Genomic DNA, 16,154 nt, shown 5'->3' with positions numbered 1-16,154 from the left:
TCCAATATTGAGTAAAAATGTACTTGTATGCCTCTTCTAGTTTAAAAGATATTTCACAAGAAGTAGGGTAATTCATACAGCTGCCCATAATTTAACATAGGGCAGTTAAGTCCACACATTCCGGAGTTGGAGTGCTTGTATTCGCGCAGTCCATTCTACCCACTAGCTGGGCAATAATGAACAAATTTCTTATAACCTCTCTAAGTCTTAGCAGAAGGGACCTGGCATAATGCCTGGCACAAAGATGCTATTTTTAGTAGTAACAGTATTACAGCCCACAGACAGTGGCATGAATGTCTTACCTTTCTGTTTCTGGATTTCTGAGGGGTTTTTCTTGATTTCTGGACCACCACAAAACTCCCAGAAGCACCTTTTCCTTTTACCTAAAGTAAATTAATTTTAGTTGCAATAACCAATATTTTTACTTTAAATTATTCTGGTAGTCGTATTTATAACTTCATACCAGACTAAGCAAATTAAAGGGCATAGTGATAGAAGAACTAAGGTAAAATGCTGTTGAATTCTTCAGAGAAAAAATAAACAACCAACGGATTAGTCAAAAAGACCTGGGACTGATCCCATTTATGGCACTGTCAAGCTGGTCAGTATCGGACAACCCTGTAAAACCTGAACTTCTGTTTCCCTATCAACAACATTGGAGAAGAATGCTATTGTGGTATCAGATTAAACAGTCTACTATTTTCAAAAAATAAAAACAGTAACAGTAGCTTTCCAAAAAAAAAAATAAAAAGAGTCCCATAGAAGGAAAGGGACACAATCTCTTGGGGAAACTGAGAAAAACCTCTATTTTGAAAGGAAGATAGCTCCTTGGCAAAATTTCACAGGTTATAATGCTTCCCAGTTTGCCTATTACAGATTATTCTCGCATTTGGGAAAGGTTACCTAGTAATTTTAGACATTGTACATGATGGTATATAAGTCTTACTACATATTTCCATAGTTTACAAAGCACTTTCATAGGACTTTAGAGTTGATTTATATTAACCTGAGCCCTCCACACCCTAGTTTAACCTACATTCTACGAATATAGCAATCCAGCTGAAATGCTTTCTGCCTATAAACTGTTGTTGAAGCATCAAACTGGGGGCCAGCCTATGAGGCAAGAATACGTAGGTCACAAACCATATTTTCACAAAGAAAACCACAAAGCCAGCTCATAGACTGTGTGAAATATACTATGATAGAAGCCAAGTCTTTGTTTCTAATTACATTGGTTAGATAATATCTTTTAATCAATGATTATTTTAAAGGTAATTTAAATATCAGTTTTACAACATTTTGAGAAAGCTAGAGTGTAAGCTCCACACAGAAGGAATCTGTTCTACTACTGATGGACTCCCAGCCACCTGGCACACAGAAGTCACTCAATATATACTTGTGGAATTAAATACTTCTACTTGTAGAGGCTTGTGGAAAGTTTCTAAACATTTTAAATGTCTCAGTGGTCCAGCATTCTGTATTCATCAGACCATGAAGAAAAGTATGGAAAAATGGCAAGAGGACTCCAGGAATGCCGTGCACCAGGTCATTTGAACTGTCTTTGCCACTCCCATGCGACCTTGCTAGTTACTTCACCCCTCTGGACTTCTGAAGAAGATTTAGAAAAGATCAAGTCCATTCTAGCTTTAGATTAGTATGATTCTAAGCAACATTTTGATGTACTATGCAAAGTAATACAAATTTATGCTTAAAATCAATATGGGTTTTAGTACTAGTCTCAATTTACTCAGGCTTCTCTGATGCTCCTAACAAGCTTTTACCTATTTACAAAGCTAATTTATAATGGTTAACAAGTCTAGTCACGTAAGTTCGGTTTTAAAACTAACAAACGTAAGAGCAATTATCTTTTTTGTGGCTGCAATAATAGGATTCTTTAACCCCACTTCTCATCATCACCACTACATCCTCACGAGCACAAGCAGTCCCCAAAGAAAATCAATGAAAAGTACAAGAAGCCAGAAAATAATCACACACATTAGCTATCTTACTGTTTCTGCTCTCTAGAATAAGTTACTAAAGATAACTGGCACCAGTGATTTTGAAACCTAGTCTCAGATTATAAAACTAGGTTAAGCTTAAGCACTTCATTACCATGTTAAACATATTTTTAACAAAAAAGATACTAAAAAGCCTAAATGTTACTAAATATGAAATTAAATGTCTTGGAATTATGTAGCTGATACATGTTGGAATTATTTTATTACCAACAACTGTTTAATACCTGTTTGATGACACCTCTATTTAATTCTCTTTTCAGTGCTTGTTTAAGGAGGTAGCCCCTTCTCTCCAGCTCCAGAGAAGGGTACTTATGGATGATATATTTTCGAATAGCAACGACCGATGCACCACTCTTCTGGAAGCATGCCTGGAAAACAGATTTATCAAGCCATACACATTACTTTTAACTAACTGTTTTTCATTAGACAGAGAAGCTGATGTATGTTTTCAAAATATATTATTTTGGAGGTAAACCTGATCATGGATGATAAAATGGCAGGAAAGAACAAACAGTATTTCAGGTAATTTCAGTTCATCATGGCTGTGGAGAAATGCAGAATTACAATATTTCTGCCACAATAATTTAAAATTGTTCAAAACGCCAAAGGGAAGATACAACATGTGAACAACATTCTGTATGTTAATGAAGAACTTCTTTCTATTTTAACTGTGTTCTATATTTGGAAGACAGATCTTTAGCATTAAAATGAGGAAAGCAGAACGTTGGATCACAGATCCGGCCCATTTTAGAGAATGAGTTTTGGCACACCGGGACCAACATTTCTCTGCAGGCTTTGTGTGAATGTCAGAAAGGAACATAAGCAAAGATAATCTGAATAAACGGCACAAAACTAGGTTTACAGATGGCAAAGTCTTAAGGTACTGCATAATCATAGTCAAACTATTCTTTAGGCTTAATTATACTGCTTAAATTTTCTGTTTTACTATTTAAAAATTTCAGTCTCTTCTCCCTTCTCACTGTTAACACTGCTCCTCCAAACCTGGGCCAAGTGGTCATGACGTGAAATCCTTGAAAAAAGACGACACAAAGCAAAGATTTCACTATAGTCAAGCTACACCAAGAAAGTTTCCTTAATGAGTTAAGAACACTCTTGAAAGAGTGCAGGGAGAGGTCTGAAGGCAAACTCTTTTCTAGTTTTTGTGTCAGTGCTATCTTCTTAAATTCTGAGAATGACCATTAGGCTGCTCCTTCCTACTATGTATACCACCTTTGGTTAAATTGATCTTTCTTTCTCTCCCCAATTCTGACTCAGATCCTAGCCACAGAGTCGCTGAAATGAGGGAGTCTATGGCTTCTATTTTAACTCTTCTTATCATCTGGTCATGTGAAATAAACAAGACAAAATTCACCAGAAAAATTTACACAAAAAAGGCAAGATCAGATTGGAAAGATAACCTTAAAAATTAAAATAAGAAAAATATACCCGATGATCATGTAAGCTAATGAAAGTCATTAGATTACAGCGAAAGTCATAAAGCTATGCAAGGAGGATAATTTTTCCAAGTATTTTGGAATGGCTAGGTAACGAAGCAAAGTAGTCAAGTTTCTAAAAGGGTTTCTTATACATTAATAGTGCAGGTGTGAAAGATAACCACTACCAAGATTAGATGCGCAGCTTTGAAAATGGACATAAAGATACTATATTTTTTTAAAAGAAAAATTCTCAATGCTATTTAGTTACCCCGAGTCACAGCTTTCGTGTGGGCAAGGACTCTGTCTTATCCTATGCTGTATCACTAGCAGGGTTGCCTGACACACAGAAGTTAGCCCTTAAATATTTGTTGAATGAATTAACATGTTAAGCCTTCAAATACAAACTATACTCAACTGGTAAACTGTGAAAAAGCCCAAAACTAAAGATAAGTTAAAAATACTTGCCATAGCAAATTTGAATTAACAGTGCTCACCAAATGAAATTATGTTATAAAAATATGAACTTCACAATGGCTTTCTTCTGTTTAAATATCTTTTAGGAAGCAGAGCAAGACTTCTGCTGTACGGACAGGAGTATGCTGTTTTCAAATAAACAACAGATGAACAGAATGAATCTCAGATGAAATGCTTGAAATAAAAACTTGCCTTAATGGCCTCAGTTAGAATTGCATCCATCTTGGGACGTGGGGAGGAAGCCAGCGGAGTTTGTCTCTGGGCTCTGGCTAGTTGGCTGGCAGAAAGAGTAGCCCAGGAAGGTATTGTTTTTTTCACTTTTTTCTCCTTTTCTTTAGACTGGTCTTTCTCGCTTTAAAACAAAGAATTGTTATTATGCAAGATAAACTCTCCAGAAAGAGGCATGAAGTCAGAAAAGGAAAAGACCAACGAGCGATAAAAATTAATGTTTTAATTTACCTCCACACTAAGGTGACGCAAAAAATAAGCAAAATTTTATGAAATAAAACTTCTTGTAAAAATAGCGTACTGTAAAGGAACCAAAGAGGTGTTTTCTCTTAGGTACAGGAGAAAGGAGTCTTATAAATTAAATTAGCACTGGTATAAAGAGCCAGTACATAAAAGGCGAATTTAAAAATGTATGCTAGTAACAGCTACCACAGGTATAATTTAGTACAGTAGAAAGAACTCAAGATCTGAAGTCAGAAATCTTGGGTTTGAATTTTAGCTCCAACACTTATTAGCTATATGATCTTAGCAAGCAACCTGAGTCTCAGTCTCCTCAGGTGTAAAACAGTAATATAATACCAAACACTTCACAAGGTTGTTACAGGAATTATTAGATTATGTTTATAATAACAATTTTGTGAGCTATAAAGCATTACATAAATTTTATTCTAAGGTATTATGATAACAGCACTACATGAACATAAAACACAGGGAAACTGATAAAAATTCCACATTTATACCTATGAAACTGGATTCCCTGAGGATTACACCTACAAGGTATAGTTATTACTAAGTTATTCTTTTATTTAAAAAGGAATTACTAATCAATAGTAAGTTCTGAACAATTATGAAAAGAATACAATGAATGCTACCAGCTGTCCCACAAAGGAAGGAAAGAAGGAAAGAAAGGAGAAAGAAAAAGAACTGCCACCACATTGTACAGATTATCAATAGCAAATTTTGATTTCAGTCTCAAAGTCACCCTCTAACTGAAGACTTCATCAAATATATACAGAGTTTTTAGGTCATTCTAGTAACAGTTTGATACAGATTAATGCTTTCTAACATACGCATATAAAGATAATTCACTCTTGGCACAGAAGGAGGAATAAAATGGTGACGTGTCTCCCAGGTCAGATTTTTATAGTCATGTTTCAGTTTTTATTGAAATTATGTCAATGCTTAAAACATGAGAGACTCCCACAATAAATTCTAAGCACAAAAACACATCCAAAGCCAAAAGGAATGAATTTTGGATTATTCAAACCATTGTTCTGATAACTACTACAAATTTTAATAAGCTATACAACTATATAGTAAACCTATTTCAAATGGTAATTCTAAAAATTATAACCAAATAGCAAATATCTAGCATAAACTAATATTGTAATAATTTAAAAGAATCTGGTACACTGTCCTTTTGGGTAGTCTTCAATGATAAACAGCAAGAAGGCATTACTCACTCCTTTTTGGTTTCCTCAGAAGACTTGTTTTCTTCCTTCTCCTCATTCTCAGGTTCCCCCTTTGGCTGCTCTGTCTCACTCGATGTGGCAGGTGGAGTTTCATTCTCTTGCTCTTCCACAGTGGAGACAGATTCCTCTGAACTTATGTCTGGTTCTAAAAAATCAGGTGAGCAGAATTGCAGCAAGCAGATATATTAGAGCCTGAGTCAATAAAAGGGTAAAAGTGTATCTTATTAGAGTGTCCTAATTAACAGATGGATCCTAATACGAATAAATGACTGTAAGTGCATTTTCTTTCCTTGTTACTCAAGTTGCCTATGCAAGGGGGTGTTTATCCACTATGTAAGAAAAGGAGACCAGAAAATTACAGAAAGGGAAACTCATTTTACCCCAAATCAAGTACTTTGATGATTCTACTCTGCAATATTAATGATGTGACTCATAATTAAGAAATTAGCCATTTCATAATTTGACAAATCCTAGTAAAGGAATAGTGATAGAAAATTAACATGTATTTTCCAAGTGAAACGACTGGGGCAAGAACAGAAATATGCGAGAAGGAATACTGAGGCCTACAGTTGCTTGTCTGTGTCTTTTCACAGCATGTTTCTTTGAGCAGCTACTATAAAACACAGAACCCCAAGAAATGGCTAAGCAGGGACTTCAAAGGAAAGGACTCCAGTGAGAAAAATGAAGGGGGGGAAGTTTGAAGAGTTTGGTCATTTAAATTATGTGACCTAATTAAAAGCATAATGATGAAGACTTCTTTGTGGCCTTCAACATAAATAAGAGAATTAAAAAATGCCACTTCCTTCTTATAACCAAACCACACATATACAGTTCTGAAGGAATTCTAGTTTCTCAACAAATTAAATTTCTAAATCATGTATTTCAGGACGGCCAACCATCATTTGTAAATCTCATCCTGGTTTGTGTTCTTCAACCAGACTTGCATGTAAATCAAAAATCCTCCCATAGACGAGTATGTTTAGCCAAAATTGAGGTTTTAGAGTTAGATACATCTGGATTCAAGTTCAGTCTTATAACTTTCTAGTTTGATACCTTAGGGCACGTTCTTTGACATCTCCAAGGCTCAGTATCAGTAACCTTACCTCAAAGATTTATCATGAGGATTATATGAAAGGTTTTAGGGGAAGCCGGTAGGCCAGCAATTGCTATGTAAGTGATTTCCATCTTCCTTTGGCCTCCTCTGCTGCTTCTAGAATGGTTTCACAAAGTATTAAAACTAGAACTTCATTATAACAATGGCAACTGGTGATACAGATAATTGCAAGATATGTTTTTTATCATGGTTATCTTTTACTGCCGCTTGTCCCAGTGATTTGACCTAATTGGCTGTGTGGGTAAAAACTTGCTATTAGTCATGTTTATTTATTTATATATTGCTTTATTGCAAAGAGGATGAAAAGCTAAGCATGGTTTACTTGGGCTTTACTGTAATAATAGAGCTATAAATTTAATTTCACCTTATATTCTCTTCTCAAGCGTAACTGCTTAATAGTTGGTGGCTTAATAAAGGTTCAGTCAACAGATACTGAGCATTTATTATGTGTAAGACATTGTTTCCAACTCATTAAACTATTGTGTCTGCCTCTGTGTGAAATGTCGTATTTATAAAATTGCAAGTACGAGTGAAGTCTAATTATTTTCAGGTACAAGATACTATAATGGATAGAGAAGATTAAAACAAACATACAACTTGTGAAGAGACTCACCGGTTCGCTATAAATTCTTGGCTGACCTTTCTAATACCTTATATCTGTAGCCTCTGGCATGTATTCCAAAAACTGATGTTACTAGTGATTTAGTGGCTTCAGATGGCTGCTGAACAAACGTGGATCAAGATGGGACACCAAGTGTTTCATCTCAATGTTGGACAAAGTAACCAATCTTCAACTCACTAGCACCTATTAATTTTTTAATATGCTGATTTCCACATCACCTAATGCCTTAGGCCAGGGTACCCAAACTGTTTATAGTATTCATCTGAGGATTCTGAGACAAAAATCCAAACTCAGCTTGAAAAGACTACATCCCTGGTACACCAAGGGATGAAGACAACAAAGGTGCATACATTTTTAATTTCTAATCTATGCCGGTCAGCAACTTTTTGGCTCTAACAGCCATGAGAGGGACAGCACCATGTGTTAACCATGGGAAACCTGAAATAAAAGGCATGGGAGAAAGGGGAAAAGGATAAGGAGTGAAAGAAAAGGGTCATGAGAAGAAAAAAGAAAAACGAAAATGGAGAAGAGGTGGTTAGATATGCCATAAGAGAGCACTAGTACTCGAGGTTGACGGTTCCACAGCTCTCTCAATTCATCACGTTCCCACCTCTGTCTGGCCAATCTTCCCCGCCACCCCCCCAATACCAAAGTTATAAACCAACATTTGATCAGTCGTTTGCTCCCTTAAGATTTCTGAGAGAGCTTTCTACTATCCATCCTGAAGGCCCAAGTCCTCCATTCTTCCAGAGTCTTCATCTCCGTGACACTGTACGCCCAGAAGCTACTCTTAGATTGTTCGTATGCTCTCCAATAATTTTTCTGGTTTTAATTCTAAGAACGTGAGATTTTTTCCACCTTCCAAAATCTTTAGAGACAAGACGAAACTATTACTTTGCCCACGTGGTCTGGAAATGACGTACTGACAGTCAGGTACCACTTCTTTCTTTAAATGTTCCCCAGAACACTTAGCCATGAAAAAAAAAATTAAGTTCAAGGGAATTTATGGGACACTCCAAATTGGAGTAGAAACTCTCGCTCGCCTTTTTAAGTTGTCTGCTGCTTTACTTTACCTGGCTTTCCTTTCTTCCCTTCAGCAAGCTTGCTTTTGGGAGGTCTGGGAGGAGTTTCCCGAGTAGAATTCACAGCTCGTCGAATCGGCATGGCGTTATCTTCTACCTTCTAAGAAAAGAGATGGCCATAATCACACATACATAAAAAACTTCTCTTTTCTCTCTTTCCCAAGGGGTCTAACTGGGTATCAAGATAGTGAATTCTAAGTCAACTCCAGGATGTAAATTACTTTTAACAAGGTTTTTTTGCAGTAAAATATGATTTTTAAGAAGTACTTTTCAAAACATTTTCTTTTGGAAAGAATTTCAAATGGAAGTAAGTAATAATACTTAATTTGGAATAAATATAGAAGTTTGGAGGTTTTCTCAGGAATTTGAGGGGAAAGGGAAGACAAACAGAAATCTGTACATTTGATTTTTTCAGATTCACAACCCAGACTCCCTGAAGTAGTGGGGAGGAACATCTACCAAGAAGGACGAGCAGAGCGTGAAGTCAGGGACTGATCCAAGAGTGCACTTCAAGAATGTGTCAGCCCCTACCTCACCTAACTTGTCCACGTGGATCAGCTGAGATCCTACTATAAGTGGCAGTGCCTTAGGATGGACGAGTTCACCTTGAGACGTATCAGTCGCCATTTAAAATAATTTCTAGGCCCAAGTACAGGTTACACTCTGAAGCCTCTGCTGTTAACCACAAGGATTTTTCCTAATGGTTTCAGTGTGGTGATAAGTCAACCTAAAGCACAGAAAAGACCTGGTGTGAAGATTAACAGAAACAAAACTAAACTAAAACATCTAAATTTAATATACATCCAAAGGGAATAAAATTTAACTATAATACTTATAATTAAGTGACAGATGACTTGGTCAGTTATTATTCAAAAAGACAAAATCTCTATCAAAATACAGACTATATAAAGCAGCGACTAAGACAAATGCACAAGCCATGGCAGCTGTTGCACCTTCCGCATGAACAAAGGCAACAAGGACAAGAAAGCTCATAAGGAACCAAGTCCCATCCCCTCCCCATCCTGCCACCACCAGGAACTTACACGGGGCACAAATGCTGCTGAAGAACATAACATTCTAAAAGCCTCCACACCCAGAGAAGCAAATTTAAAGCGTCACCTAGAACAGAAGTATGCTTCTAATACCTTATTTGTCGTCTTTTTAATGCAAGCAAAACGAGCACAGAAGAACCTAATTAAATATTCAAAGATAAAAACCCATGAAGTCACTCAGATTTACCTGAACATTAACACCCTCTATGCCCCCAAAATCTCACCTGGGACTTAATGACACTTTACAATAATAATCCCTCCAAAAATGCAAGAAAATGATCAGTTAACTGTTTAGGTCTCTGTACTAATGAACATTAACGAAGACTTGGCAGACTAGTAGTCCACCTTAAGCTCTAATCCTGTCTAGGAATTGAAGAGCTTTCGATTTGTCAGCTAATAGTTCCAAGATACAACTGGGACAAATGCAAAACATCCAAAGACGGAGAATGCTTTCACATTTACAGGGAAAATCTTTTTATGGAAACACCAAGAGCACGCCAGAGTTGTGAACTGTCAATCAGCTGCAAGGAAAGGAGCTGAAAGAATTCAAAATAGTATAACACACTATAACTTATTATTGAGAGTAAATTAAGAATATCCATGAATATTTAAAAAATATCAACTGTTATATAAAAAATACTTAATATTCTCATACAGCAATTCACTTCAAAGAATCACAAAACATAGAAATAAAGTTGTTTTCTGATCTGTGAAAAGAGGACCAAGCTGGGTTTAAAGGCATTATTTAGGGTTGTGAGACCTAAAAGTCTATCTTGGAATAATTTCAATATATAGATCTATTCATTCATCCACTAACTAGCACTTGGATAGTAATATATTTTTCTTAATAAAAAAACTAAGCTAAACACAAATATTTTTATATGTGAACATTATACAGAAGTAAAACATCACAAGCAGGTTATTCTGGTAAAGTGATATTGCTAATGAATTCATCTTTCTTAACCCATGATAACACACTAACTGGGTTGAAAATGCTACTGTGAAGTCCAAACCTTGAGGAGTCTTTGTTCCCGGGGTATCTCTAAAAAATATTTTCCTTGTAAACAAAATACTGAAAAAAAAGTGTCAAAACCTTCCAGTCCAGGGAGGGGAGCACAGGAAGCCACTCTTAATGCTACAGTGCTAAAACTGACTAACTATAATCAGGGCAAAACCAGGTATATGGTCCATAAAGACATGAGACATCATTAACCTAAGGACAAGAACGACAGTTTAAATAGGCCAGATAAGTATGCCCTGGTTGGAATAACCTCAGTAACAAGCACAGAAGAGCATAGTGTGAGAAACTGGTTTGCTAATCTTGATTGTGGGCGTGCTCGTGTACACACACACATCCTGACACTCTTCTGCTTAAAACCTCCCAATTACCACCCACACCCTCATTTCACTAATCTCACCTCCTACTGCTCTAGCCATCACATCTTTGGCCCTTGAATTGTTCTCGGCTCATCCCTGTATCAATATTTGCACTTGCTGTTCTCTTAAACTGGAACACTGTTTTCCTAGACGCTTCAATCAGGTTTCTGCTCAATGTTACTCTCCCTCAGAAAGTCCTCCCATCCCTCTTCTTCTTCAGGTTTCTTTATAGCATCTCACACCACCTGCAATTCAACACATGTCTGTTTACTTGTTTAGTATGGGTCTCTCCCAATGGAATGTACAAGGATTAGGACTTAAATTCACCACTGTATCCCCTGCTCCTATAAGTGTCCAACACATAGTGGGTGCTGGATAAATATTGGGGAAAAAAATTGAATGCACAATGACATCTGACAGTACTTATTACTATATTCAGTGTATGTGAAGAACTCTTAAAAAATAAAACCCAAAGTTATTTGATCAGGCATCTACATCATCTCTGAGGTGGTCTCCTAACTGGGACCCGTGTCCATCGGATACCCTACAAAATCTTTACAACATTATTGATTACGTTCCCCAAATTAATTTTCAAAACCCCGTGGCCATCTTGTGGTTACCGACTGTTTTCTAATCTCCTCACCTTCCCCTTATCCCCACCCCCACCCATCTAGCAACCCTCAGCCCCCCCAAAGTTATTTGAGATACACATTAAGAAATGTTTGCCTCAGGTCTGACTTTCCTTAGTAAAGGTCACAGAATTTAAAGCTTCAGTCTACAGTACTTCCTTTATCATAGGTTGGTTATTGAGTTATTTAACAAGTTCACTGTTCATTCCATTACAGAACTAACAAAACTACATGGATGGTTAATTCACACTGCCTTTACATCACCATGTACCTATTAATTTAACTTTTGCTGCTGCACTTCTGAACGATCAGACTTTTAGACCACCACGCTTGCTGCCTGGCAGAGATCCAGTTGTCTAGGGGGTTCACTGCATACTTGGTGCCTAAGAACATGCAGACATAAAACGGGTGCTCAACAAATATTTGTTAAATGAAAGAATGAAGAGATAAAACTTAGTAAGTTTTCACCTGGGCTCCTACATGTGCCAAAAATAATCTGAGTTTACCTGTGGTTTATGTGGTCTTCCTGTGGTCATCAATCTGTTTGTTTTTTTTTTTAACTTAATGTTAGATTAACAATACAAAGATGTGCTTTTATCAAGGGAAATGTTCAATTGTTTTAATGCAGGCAATAAAAAACAATATAAAATTTCAGTTTTTGATTACTCCCTCTACATTAAGAGAAACCAAAAGAAGAGCAAGCTTAATGAATTTCAGTTTGATATCCTTAAAAATAAGCATTTTAGGGAAAGTCCTAGTCTATCATATTTTACCATAACATGCATGCAATACATTATACACAATAAAGTCATTAGCTACGCAATGAATACATCAAATTGTTTCCAATCTCGATTTCACTATGTTCACTATATACCCATTCATTGACGGGTAATGTCACAAAAAGCATGCCTGTAATTTGACCACAGGCAACTTTTTGGGTTTTTTTTCCCACTTTCACATGGCAATAAATCAGTACACACTTAATTAGCGTTTACCACGGACACAGGTCCTATGGACACTACACCGCCCTTCCTCACAGGATCATCACAACCCAAGTGGCTAGAGAGTGAGGATTTTCGCGGGGAAGCGGGGTGGCACTGAGTGAGGGATGTAAATCATAAATGTCTAACTGTTACATTGGTTTGTGCGCCTGAAACTAAAAAAGAAGTTAGGATTTTCATTTATACACGAAGAGCTCTGGACACTTCCTCCACCAGCTTCCCACGCACAATCTTCCAAAGAAGCTTAAAAACGAATCCTGCCCCCCCCCCAATCCTTTAAAACAGTACTTCAACTTTGAAACCCAAGACACTACGCGTTTGAAAGGGGCAAAATCACATTTAAAAAGCCCCTAACAGTTTCACGCTCATGCCAGATTAAACAAAATTAAAGTACCGTCCAACAGGAAACTAATGGCTCGTCGAATTTCGTTCTAACACAAGGCAGCCGGCCCACACGTCCTCGGGGAATGCCCACCTGCCTTCACGTATTTCTCACTGGAGTCTCCCTTTCCGGTGGAATGAAAAATTGGGGATGAACTGCAGGAGCTCACACGCCGAAGGGGCAGTCACGCTCACCTGCCCAGTCCGCGGGCCGGCGAGGACACGCCCTCATTGAGGTCAAGGGACACATCCCCGGCCGCACACGGGGTCAGCCAGGCAGCAGCCCTCAGAACCGGGAGCGCTCCCTTTTCCGCTCCTGCCTCCACCTCTACAAACGCTTACATTCACAAGCATGCCTTAATTAAAGCCACAGCGACTACAGCGCGGTGACAAGCTCTAGGAATGCTACCCGGGGAGACGACAGCGCAGGCCCGCGTCGCAGCCGGAGCAGCAGCCTTTTCAAGCAGCGCCCACAGCTGTGACACACTCGCCCGCGCCGCGCGGAGCAGGGGGGACACAACAGCGGAGACAAAGAAGCCGGGAGCCGCCGCGGCGGGGCGCGAACAAAAAGCGGGGGGGGGGGAAGCGGAGCCACAATGAAGGCAGCAAGGCAAGTGACGCGAGGGCTCCGTGGCGGCGGACAGCGCGGAGCGGAGGCGCGGCTCCGGGCTCACGCTCCGGGCGGGACGCACGCGGCCGAGGCCGACGCCCCCAGCCGGCAGCACCCGCCCGCGCGACACGACAGGCCGAGGGCTGCGAGCACCGGCGATCCGCGCACTCACCACTGGGAGCTCCGTAATGGCGGCGGCAGAGGCGAAGAACCCGGGGGGCGGGCCCGCTGCAGCCAGTCACTGCCGCCGGCATCTTTCGAACCCGCGCGGAAAACGGCAGAGGGGGTGAGGGGAAGGGCCGCGGCGGACGGCAGGGCCCACGGGCCTCGGAGCATGCGCAAGCACTCAGCCAATCGGAGCGCGGTGGCGGACGCTGGCGCAGTCGCGCTGGGACGCCAGGCCCTAGACCAGGGAAGCCCTCTCCCCTCCTCCCCCCAGTCCAAACAAAACAAGGGCGGGAGCGCGCGCCAGAGGGCCCTGGAGAAAACGTCAACAAGAGGGGCAGGGGGGGCTAGGTCGCAGGAGGGAAAGGAAGGAGGCGCGGAGCGGCCGGGGAAGGCAGACAAAAGGCGCCACCTCCCGGGACCCGAGCGCGCCCCGCCCCCTCTCGGGTAGCGGCATCGGCGCCCAGAGCGAGCGGCCTCCGCCACTCGCCTTCGGTGTCCGGGGAGCCCGCGCCCACTCCCGGCCCTCCTATTCTATCCTCCGTTACCTCTCCGCTTCCTCCTTCCTGGCGCCTGCGTCCCGCACGGCCTCTGGGCGCCACTCCCGCTGCCACCCGTCGCCTCCGCTGCTGCTGTCCTCCAGGCCCAGCTGCCGAGCTCTGCCGCCCCGCCCCCCTGTGCGCGGCCCCGCGCGTGCGCGCGTCCTCACGCCGGGCCCGCCCCCCCGACCTCCCCCTCCCCCCCCGCGGTAGCGGAGAGAGTGGAGACGTGCGTCCGCAGTCGGGCCCGTGGGAGCGCGAGAGGGCGCTCCGGGCCGGGAGGCTGGCTGGCCGGGAGCTGTGCATCCACGCACGTTTCACCGGGCACTGCTCTGGTGGCGCGCGTGGGTTTGGGTGGTGCGGTTCCGTTTTCCTCGGAAGGGCACTCTTCACTCCTTACCCGTTCCCTACTCTCTAGTTCAGTCCCTGGTCTTAACCCTGGTCCGTGGGGCGACCCGTCTGCCTTTGCAGGGGGTAGGCCTGTCCTACTTCTCGGTTGAGCCACAGGACGAGAACAAACTACCGTCCTCGTCTTTGAAGAGTAGAATTGGGAAACCAGAGAGCGGAGAATTCAGCGCCTCACTTGCTTCGTTCCCGTTAAGTATCCGGACAGTACAGGGCAGAGTGGTGACTCAGGAAGAGCACCGGGAACATTGCTTTTCTAGTCTATAAAGCAGTCTTCCTCGACTCGCTCATCTGCAAACGCAAGGAGGGTTCTCAAAAAGGAAACCCTGGGATTAGAAGAGAACAGCGGGAATTTCCCTTGAATTGTCATGTTACGTTGGTAGCAGCGTCCTTAGGCAATGTACATACTATTGAAAAATGTGATTTTTCGAAGCAGGTTTGGAAAAATTCGATGTTTTAAAAGTAGATGGTTTGTGAGGGAGATAAAGGGGGCATTTGACCCGAGGCTCACAGCAGCCTGACCAACACTCTAATACATGTGTCAATCATTCTGAAGATTGATGCAACTTTTTAAGCACTTTACACTGTCTCACCGGCTTCCCCAGCCATAGCTATCCATCCACTCTATCAGTTCCAAAGTCAGCTGTCTCAAAACACCACCACCAAAAACTCCTGATGAAGTGAGCACTGTCATCAATGTCCCCATGGCATAACCAATGCCCTGGCCCTCGTGTCATATTCAACCTGTTTACAAGTGGTTTTGGTCATTTGGCCATTTTGTCATCCTGCTCACTTCCTTTATCAACATTTCTATCTTTTGTCTACCTTTTTAAAGACCCTGTTCCATTTTTATGTGTTCATATGCTTAAAACATCTAACCTTTTTTTTCCCTAAAATGGCTTTAGCCCCGTCTCATTCAAGAAACCACCCAACTAGATTTCTCCTCCTTTGCAGATTTTTGCTAAAGCGCGCGCACACACACACACACACACACACACACACACACACTTTATTCTGTTCACAACACGTACACCCAAAAAGGGAAAACCTTGCAACAGAATTCTCGAGTGCCCATGACGTATGCACACACACGCAACCATGCACGAGACTCCCGCTTACTTAAGTGTGAAGCTGTAATTTTTCTTTTAAAGGGATTTGAAGTTTTTACTGTACATGTATATTGGTTGAGGCATTTTACCTCCACTAAATATAATAACTGGCCAGTTTTGATTTTCGTATCTAGTTGCATCTGAGTTACGACTTCATGGTGGTATGATTTTATAGTTTATCTCACTTGGCTTTCTTTATCTTAGTAAAAATATCATTCAGTTGTGTTTGCTAAACAATTACGTGATGATTTTTGTATCCTAACTTAAACTGTTAGGCTATTTGACCTTCTGCACTGGAGAGGACACACATCTTGACAAGTTCAGAGCAGGACGGCTTTTACCCAGTGTATGGAGTTTACCAACAGAGCACCAGTAGGACTCTCTTGCTCAGAGACCTCTCACACTGATAGTTGAAGCTCCACCATTCATTCATTCCTTTG

General features: G+C 40.9%; 1 protein-coding gene across 11 annotated transcripts in view; it reads right to left on the bottom strand.

Annotated features, from left to right (window-relative positions):
• The window catches only part of HP1BP3 (heterochromatin protein 1 binding protein 3), a 32,510-nt gene extending 18,158 nt beyond the window's left edge, over nucleotides 1-14,352 (bottom strand). For 3 of the 11 annotated variants that reach the window (XR_013993814.1, XR_013993815.1, XM_081056527.1), the window contains exons 1-7: nucleotides 14,210-14,344; nucleotides 8,978-9,173; nucleotides 8,438-8,546; nucleotides 5,620-5,773; nucleotides 4,121-4,280; nucleotides 2,243-2,386; nucleotides 303-383 (exon numbers count right to left, since the gene is read on the bottom strand). Coding sequence is in view for 9 of the 11 variants with exons in the window: in XM_081056527.1 (XP_080912653.1) it covers nucleotides 303-383; nucleotides 2,243-2,386; nucleotides 4,121-4,280; nucleotides 5,620-5,773; nucleotides 8,438-8,546; nucleotides 8,978-9,073 (744 nt within the window). In the remaining 2 variants the exon portion in view is untranslated. Of the gene's footprint in view, nucleotides 1-302; nucleotides 384-2,242; nucleotides 2,387-4,120; nucleotides 4,281-5,619; nucleotides 5,774-8,437; nucleotides 8,547-8,977; nucleotides 9,174-9,489; nucleotides 9,566-9,591; nucleotides 9,638-10,916; nucleotides 11,121-11,775; nucleotides 11,889-12,899; nucleotides 13,012-13,668; nucleotides 13,826-14,209 lie in introns of those variants that run through there. The other 8 variants (XM_081056529.1, XM_081056530.1, XM_081056534.1 and 5 more) reach the window with 8 other exon arrangements.
• Between the last annotated feature and the right edge of the window lie 1,802 nt (nucleotides 14,353-16,154).

Source organism: Rhinolophus hipposideros, assembly GCF_964194185.1.
Source record: "Rhinolophus hipposideros genome assembly, chromosome: 8".
Lineage (NCBI taxonomy): Eukaryota > Metazoa > Chordata > Mammalia > Chiroptera > Rhinolophidae > Rhinolophus > Rhinolophus hipposideros.
This window is presented reverse-complemented; position numbering and strand designations above follow the sequence as displayed.